This window comes from Apaloderma vittatum, unplaced genomic scaffold, assembly GCF_000703405.1.
Source record: "Apaloderma vittatum isolate BGI_N311 unplaced genomic scaffold, ASM70340v1 scaffold2829, whole genome shotgun sequence".
NCBI lineage: Eukaryota > Metazoa > Chordata > Aves > Trogoniformes > Trogonidae > Apaloderma > Apaloderma vittatum.
The window spans coordinates 64,959-73,601 of NW_009735628.1; the positions used below are offsets into that span (position 1 = coordinate 64,959).

General features: G+C 47.5%; 1 protein-coding gene across 1 annotated transcript in view; it reads right to left on the reverse strand.

Moving 5' to 3' along the window:
* The window catches only part of ASAH2 (N-acylsphingosine amidohydrolase (non-lysosomal ceramidase) 2), a gene marked incomplete at its 5' end in the record, with an annotated part of 17,765 nt that extends 9,863 nt beyond the window's left edge, over window positions 1-7,902 (reverse strand). The window contains 10 exons of the mRNA XM_009876639.1: window positions 1-7; window positions 133-229; window positions 2,239-2,325; window positions 2,699-2,824; window positions 3,930-4,050; window positions 5,056-5,133; window positions 5,764-5,891; window positions 6,564-6,740; window positions 7,278-7,427; window positions 7,823-7,902. The exon at window positions 1-7 is cut by the window's left edge and continues 83 nt beyond it. Coding sequence (XP_009874941.1) covers window positions 1-7; window positions 133-229; window positions 2,239-2,325; window positions 2,699-2,824; window positions 3,930-4,050; window positions 5,056-5,133; window positions 5,764-5,891; window positions 6,564-6,740; window positions 7,278-7,427; window positions 7,823-7,902 — 1,051 coding nt within the window. The remainder of the gene's footprint in view (window positions 8-132; window positions 230-2,238; window positions 2,326-2,698; window positions 2,825-3,929; window positions 4,051-5,055; window positions 5,134-5,763; window positions 5,892-6,563; window positions 6,741-7,277; window positions 7,428-7,822) is intronic.
* Window positions 7,903-8,643: the final 741 nt, after the last annotated feature.

Here is an 8,643-nt window from a genome sequence, read left to right on the forward strand (position 1 = left end):
GAGTGGGGAAAAAATGAAAGAGAGTTATTTTAAAACCGATTCCCTTCGACGTGCCAAGTCCAGCTGCGAGAATATAACATCGCTCCCTTCCTTACGATCCCACCCTGGGACCTTTCGCCCTCACCGTGTGCGTGGCGTTGAGCTCCACTGACATATCGCTCATGTTCACCCACTGGTGAGCTGAGCTGAGGGGTCCTGTGATCTCCTGGGAAGCTCCTTCATACAGCTCCTAAGAGACACACAAGTCGAGGAAGCAGTCAGGAACCCATCTCTTCGAACACTCAGCCAATACGAATTATTTATTCATTCTCAGCACTGGCGAGGCCACACTTGAAATCAAATGGTTGGTTTTGGACCCTTCACTACAAGAAACAGATGGAGGGGCTGGAGGTGCTGGAGCAGGTCCAAGAAGGGCAACGAAGCTGGTAAAGGGTCTGGAGAACAAGTGTGATGAGGAGCACCTGAGGGAACCGGGGTTGTTCAGCTTGGAGAAGAGGAAGCTCAAGAGAGACCTTATCCCTCTCTACAACTCCCCGAGAGGAGGGTGTAGTGAGGTGGGGGCTGGGCTCTTCTCCTATTTAACAAGTGACAGGACAAGAGGAAACGGCCTCAAGTTGTGCCAGGGGACATTTAGATCTTCACTACAAGGCTTGTCGAGCATTGGCACAGGCTGCCCAGGGCAGTGGTGGAGTGACCATCCCTGGAGGTGTTCCAAAACCATGTAGCAGTGGTGCTCAGGGACACGGTTTAGTGGTGCTTGCAGGCTTGACGATCTCAAAGGTCTTCTTCAACCTAAACAACTCTATGATACTTTCAAAACTTTCCAGTGGCCTCTTCAAGATACTAAAGCAAGAGTGCATTTCCCAAACTCCTTTTTTTCCATCACCTCCTCTCTACATCCCGCATGTCCCAAGTCCTACAAGCTCTCCCTGCCTCAATTTACATAGGGAGGACACTCTGTGGCCAGCACTTCTGTCCATGCCTTTCTTTTCACAGCTGAAACCCCGGTTAGCTCAGTGGCTTGAGTGCGGTGCTGACATCAATGACCAACACCAAGGTCGCGGGTTCGATTCCCGCTCGGTCGCCATGTGTTGCCTGGTCTAGTCGAGAGGTGGCGTCCCTGCCCAAAACAGGGAGGTTGGACTAGATGATCTCTAAGGTCCCTTCCAGCCTAGGCCAGTCTATGATTATGATATGATATGATATGATATGATATGATATGATATGATATGATACATGCACTTATTCCACGAGGATGGCAACTTCTTTTTCCTACTTGAAACATTTTGACATTTCTCACGGCTTAGACCAAGGAGAAAAGACGTTTTCTATGAGAAAAGTGCACTTCACTGCTTCCAAACTCATGGATTTTGGTATGTGTTCACCAGCCACTCTTCAGTGAATAGTTTTCTAGTGCACACGTCTTGAGTTGGTCCATGGAAATCACTGCTGGGGGTTTAATAAGATTCCTGTAACTGCAGGACTAAACGGAGGACACAGCCTTTGAAGGCCAAGAGTCTCCAGCGTCCAAATGACAGTAACACTTTCCCTCATCATTTGATATACGAGCTGGGCCACTCTGACTGGGACTATCTTTTACTTGCAAGTCACAATCGATCGCAGCCTGGAGTGGCTTCAGAGCAAGCATCTGAAAGGGCGATTAAAAGGAAACCTCTGCCACCAAGGCTTCTACTCTTACTCCTCTGCTGGACCCGTTCCAGTTCCTACAAGCTGCTGTCCCTGAAAGAGTGCCCCAAAAAAACACGTCCCCTTACTGATTACTCTCACGTACACAAAGCCGCAGAAGAAGAAGAGGTAAATTCAAGAGAGTTTTGAGCCCAAGGAAACAGGCAATGTAAGGAAGCCCATAGGGTGGAGAACATCAGCTCAGTAAATGTGAATTTTATATATATATACATATAATGTGTCATAGAATCATAGAACGGCCTAGGCTGGAAGGGACCTCAGAGATCATTTTAATCCAACCTCCCTGTCATGGGCAGGGACGCCACCTCTCAACTAGATACCCCAAACAAATATTTTCAAATTGCAACACTGACAATGACATACCTAAATAAAACCGTGTCCTCTTGGAATAATGGGGAAACTTTTCCTTAAGCACATAAATATGAGCTTTAGGGCAAGTGCACAAAACAGGCACAAGAAAGTTGTTAAAATGAACACGCATTCCTGGAACAGGAGCATTCACGCACACTCGTAAAGCAAAATTCTGCTTACCCTTGCTTTCAAGTAGATATTTTCCCCTATAATTCTTGTACTGTCAAACATGTCGGTACCGGGACCCATGGCCATGCACATCGCCGCCTGTGAAGAGATTTGTTTAGATGCCAGTGATCAGTTCATTTGGAGAACATGTGGCCCTGCAAAGCAAATGAGTTCACAAGTGGCTGTTGTGCAGGAGGGAACTAATTGCCCCTTGCTAGCCATCTCGAATTTTGGCACCGGCTTACTACACTCCACTTTGCAGCAAGAAAAATTTAAGTTCGGGTTGAACGAAAACAGGGTGTATGAGGGTAAGACACAGGAAGTTCCCAAAGGAGGTGTCCAGAATAAGTCCAGAAAGAGGTGATTTTTTTTAAAGCCCTCTTCATGCACAGTAGCCCACCGCATGGCTTTGCATCCGCTGCTCCACCCCGAGACTTCTCCTTGCCAGAACCTGATGTAGGACGATACTCACCCCACCCACGGGACAGGTGCTCTGCGGGTTATCGCACGACTCGCCCGTGTTCACGCAGAAGGGGCCTTTGGTGTTGGGGGACACGTCTCCCAGGTTGGAGGACGCAAAGGCGGCGACAAAAGAGCCCTGCCGAAAACCAGACGCCGTCAGGCGGACTTCAGTGCCTTGCACTGATTGCACGCATCACCTGCAGCTTTCCCCCTGCCCAGGAGCGTGTGACGCTGCGGAACATCTCTGAAGGGGCTGGGAGGACTGGAAAGGGGTATTGGGAGCATCCCAAGGGTTGGGGACAGGAAGAGGAAGAGAGAAACATGACATGCTCTTGCAGATAACTCCCATCTCTCCTCACTCTTTTGGAGATGGGAAGCGTCAGCATCAGATATTTTGATGCACTGGCAGCTCTTAAGCCATTTTCTTGTAAGACTGCTAGACACAACGTGCCCAGCAGATCCTGCAGGTAACTGCTGAATCCTGCAAACACTTCTCAGCTTTGCACACCTGCCGACTTGCACTGACTTGCACCCATAACTATACACTAGAATCAAGTTAAAAGCTTTTAGATAACCCACTACAAAAAGAACCACTTGCAAGCAGGAATTAGGTAGACTTCCTTTAGTTTCCACCTTCGGTGTGAACTGCACGCATTCCTCCACCCAGAGTATTAAAATAGGAGCTGGGCGACAGATGGAGATACGTTCAGGACATTTTCTTCATCAACTCACAACTCAAAGCATCTGTGAAACGGCTTCGCGTCCATATTTATATTGCAGGGGAAACAGTGTTTTATAAAGGAGCTGTGTTTGCGCTCTGATGAGGGCAAATCTGGATAAACAAAACTTAGGAGGCAGAACCGGCTGGAAGCCGTAAGAAAGAAGCGGGGCCGACAGTAGGCTTGATGCCACAACACAGATGCAATATATTGATCCCTTGGGATCGAGTATGTCTATCCTACTATCCTAGCATTTCCAATGCTCGAATCAAAATAAATTCGGTTTATTCCTAAAGTCTCAACAAGTGCCACCTGTTACTAATTTGAAAAGGCAAAGAGTACACCTCGCGCTTTCGCTTCTCTAGAGGAAGAAAGCAAATAAACCCAAACATTCATCTTTGTCCTCCTCTTTCTGCTGACCCTGCTGTCCTGTTTCACTGTTTGAAAGAACTCACTTTAGCCCATAGAAAACACCAGCCATGCCCCCCCACGTTATTTTCAGTCATCTGCGAACATCCCCACCTGTCCAGGGAGCAAGCCCTTGTTCTTCTCCTGTTCGAACAAGTAGGACGCGTAGCCCACGTTGTCGCCGTTCACGAGATGGTTCGAGTTGTTCATGCTGACGGGGTGCACGGCAAACCAGCTGAAGGGGCGTCAGAAGACACACATCGCATTGTTCAACCCGCACGCTTACGTGCTAAATCTACATATTTGCAGTTGGCTTATGGGAAATTTGCTTTAGGAGAACCCAAACACAGTCTGACAGTACCTACGGGTGGATTAACAAGAGTAGAGTTACTCCCATCCTTGCCCTTCCTGACCAGGAGGCCTCGTGGTCCAAGTCTTGAGGCCATAGGAATTTGGCACCCAGGGCCACCGAGATGTATTTCAGACTGAGTCCAGAGAATTATATATCAGAGGGATTTTACTTTCTCACTTCAAAGAAATAAGGAGGAGTCAAGGACATTAAAAAGGGGGGGGGGGGAAGGAACACACTCATTCCTACCAAAAAGAAAACCCTCTTCTTCCTCCTAATGCAATCAGACTCTCGCTTCTGACATCTAAATGTAGAAAATAAGGTTATCTTCCCCAGATGCTTTTGAGTTGCGCCAGATGTGTCCAGCTGTAGCTGGGCCAGGTGCTGCTGTGTAGATGAGGGGCACTGACTTGGTTTGTGTACTCATGGACTCTCACTTACTTTTCGGTCTCTTCTTACAGCTATTCCCTTGTCCCAAGTATCAAGCAACAGGACAAGAGGAAACAGCCTCAAGCTGTGCCAGGGGAGGTTTACATTGGGTATTAGGGAAAATTTCTTTGCCAAAAGGGTTGTCAAGCACTGGAACAGGCTGCCCAGTGGTGGAGTTCCCATCCTCAGAGGTATTTAAAAGCCGTGTAGATGTGATGCTTAGGGTTTAGTGGTTGACCTGGCAGTGTTAGTTTTACAATTGGACTCAATGATCTTAAAGGTCTTTTCTAAGCAAAACAATTGTAAGATATCCCCAAAGAGCCATTGGTGACCAGCTGGAAGCAATGCTCTACGGGCAAGGGTCAGTGCTGGGGAGGAGTGCTTGTGCAGAAAGACAGAACTGCTACAGAACTGCAGTTTATGAGAGCTTGGAGGAAAACATGTTACTCCAGCGGTCGGTACCTGATAAGGCCTAGCTCCTCTCCATTCTCATCTACCAGCTTCAGAATCACCATTTCTTTATCTGTGTTGGATGAATACCTGGACGAAAAGGCAGTGGGGAAATCTCATTAGCGCCAAAGCTGTGGTCACACTGCTTTGCTCTGACACGTTAAATCTCCACTAGGTCAAGCAAGGAAGTAAAGAGGTTATTACAGATATTACCAGATACTATCAGATATTATAGATACTATCAGATATTACAGATATTACCAGATATTACAGATATTACAGATATTACCAGAGCACAGGGGTACCTCAGAGGAGCATCTCAAAATAGCTGTGAAAGTAAGGGAAGAGACAGAGAGAGGAACTCTCTCCAAATACAAATTCACGTGCCAAGGATGGCATTGCAATGCCATCCGACTCAAATGCCAATGTCTACTAAAGATGTTTTTAATTTATTTTTTTTCTTTTTAGATGAAACATAAGATGACTTCCTTGACCAACATCTCACATTCTTGGAGGGAACAAGCAAAACTTTTAAGCCCGCTCTTATGCTAAAGTTTTGGGGGATGCACACACTCAGAATGTCTCATTCCATCATGGTCTTGGCATTTTCAGCCATTCCACAAATGATCAGAAACACCAGCAGTAAGACGGCTGAGTTATGTTCCCAACCAAAGGCTCCTCTTTAGGGCTTTGATTCTCTCCCATGTGAGGACCTTTTACCTGCTTCGTTCGGATGCCGGATTCGCAAGATAGGAGAAAGGGCTTCGGTTGATCTGGCTGTTTTCTACAGTGCCTCTGTTGATAAAAAGTCTTCCTTTCTTCATGTTCTCATGTGCTATATCAATGCTCTGAAAAGCAGGGAGATGCAATATCAGCCCATGCATGTAAGGCATATAGAATCACAGAATCATTCAGGCTGGAAAAGCCCCTCTGGATCATCGAGTCCAACCACTAACCCTGCTCGACCAAGCTCACCCCTAAACCATCTCCCCCAGCACCACGTCTCAACGGCCTTTAAACACCCGCAGGGATGGGGAGCGCGGGCGGGGATGGGGCCCCCCCCCCCCCCCTGGCCAGCCTGTGCCAGTGGCTGATGCTCTTGCTGGGAAAAAGTTTTGCCTGATGTCCAGTCTCACCCTGCCCTGTTGCAGTTGGAAGCCATTCCCTCTTGTTTTATTGATATGTGAGATTATCCGGAAAAACTCTCTCCCCCTCTGCCTGTCCCCAGCGCTTTCTTGGGAATTTCAGGTTTGTTTTTTTTTTTTTTTCTTAAGTAGTATAAAATTCTAGAAAATTATGACAATATTTTGAAACCACAAGTGTCTCTAAAGAAAGGCTTCGAGGCTTCTGTTTTCTGATCTAATTTCACTGGTAAGCCTAAACCCACCTACAAGACTGAGACGTTTGGAGGCACTACCACAAACGTCACAGCCAGAGCTCTGTTAGTCACAAACATACCTCCCCCCATCACCTTCTCTGTGTTTATGGGCTCTCACGTCAATAGATTGGATGACACTGACCTTTACGATGCCGTTCACAATGGCATTGAGGGACGGTTTGATCAGCCCTTTGCTAGTAATCCAGAAAAGGGTGTACTGGAAGTAGCCCCCAGGCCCCGAGTGCGTGTGGGTGCCACTGAGGATGACGTTATCGTGTCGGTATAGGTCACCGTACTTGCTCTCCAGTTTCTTGAGCACCTAAGGGGAAGAAGGTGGTCCTAAAAATAAAACCCTCTCCAAGCCCAAAGGCTACAGAGGTTTGTACTAGCCCTTCCTTCTCGCTCTTTGCTTTCTCCCATAACAGTGTCGCAAGAAGTAAGTTATAGCTGTTGACTTGGAAGGAGCCTTAAAATAAGAAAATCAGGTAATCTTCAATTTGCAGTGAAGCCCAGAACATCCATGGAGTTCCCAATTCTCTGGCATCTCCCTCCCTCCTCTGTGATGCTGGAGACCCAGTGTTACACAGGCACCATGATAATGCATTCGTGATGTGAAAGCATTGATAATTTTTTTGCTAAGGAAAGCACTGGTCAAAGTCCAGCTTCATTTGCTGGGGAATCAAAAGCTCTTCTTCAGCAGAGACACGTCATCTCCCCAAAGTCATGCGGTGAGAAGATCCCAGAGCAAACAGCCAACGTGCTGCTGCGCTCGGTATCGTTTAGGAACGACTACAGACTTAATGCTAATAGCAGCAACAACCCAGACTGTGCCAACCACTCGTTTCCAGACACGTACCTCCAGCCTCAGCCTCTGAGACACCATTCCTATGTCAGCGCTGACAAACACTACTCGCTTGAGGTCATCAGGGTCTGCCACAATGAAGGCTCGGCTGTAGAGGCGTGTGAGAAGCCCACCGCCCACCTGGTCTGGGTTAGCATAGCCCATCTGGAAGGAAAGGACTCCATCACGCCCATGCAGCCAAAATATTCTGCAATGCAGCTATGTGCATCTCTTTTTCCGAGGAGATTTGCCAGAGGGTCAGAGGACACATTCAACGTATGAACAGAGGTGTGACTATCTTGCCCTGTGATTGCAAAAATCACAGAATGGGTTGGGTTGGAAGGGGCCTTAAAGATCATCTTGTTCCAACTGCCCTGCCACCGGCAGGGACACCTCCCACTAGGTGAGGCTGCTCAAAGCCTTCAAGAACGTCATCTAATATTTGAGGATGACAATCATTCAGTGAGGTGGAACCTCTAAACTGGAAGTCCTGCAAGAAACACTCGGAGTTTGTGAAAACCGGCATTTTGCCAATCCCGTGTTCAATTCCCCCAACTCACCAGAGGAATTTCTGCCACAGGTCCCGTGCAGTCAGCCCGACCTACGCCCAGTAAGTAGTTTCCTCTTGTTTCGTTGGAAACTACAATAAGAATAAATAGTAGATTAGCAAACACACAAGCAAGCAGAATGAGGGCCAGAAGAGGCAACATAACCTTTTTTCAAAGAGATTGCATGCCTGAAACCTGCTCATCATGCCCACATGTCTCAGCAGGCCTGTGGACAAAGGGATCCAGCTGATAATGTCTGCTTGGGTTTTGAATGGGCTGTCACCAGGGTCAAAGGGTGCTGAGCCTGTTAAGGCGTTTGGGATGGTAAAGGGTGGACCAGGAATGAAGAACCACAGAGAGAGCTCACAATTCAAGGTCACTGGGCTGTGGGAGGAGGCAACAGGTCTAGTTTCACTGATTAGGCTCCCCAAGCCCATCGCTACCATGCTGGAAATAGATCTGAGGGTGTAAGAGCTGTTTTCACACCAGAAAAACAGAGCTCAGCAGCAGTGAGAAAAAGGGGATGGCATGTCAGGAGCTACCGAGAACGGGCTAGACAAGAAAGAGGGACACATCCATATGTCACCATCACACCTCCAACACATCCCGTGTCCCGGTCTCAAAAAAAAAATCACAGCAGAGCCAGCAGAAGCTCCAAGAAGGCAAAAGATGCTCTGGGCAATGGCCTTCAGGCAAGTGGTGAGGAAAAGGACTCCTGAAGGAGATGATATTTCATCCAACACAGAGATGCAGAAGTCGAAATGGCTGGAAAAACTCACGGAGGAAAAGTCATTCAGGGCTATTGAACTTTAAAAAAAAATAAATATATATAA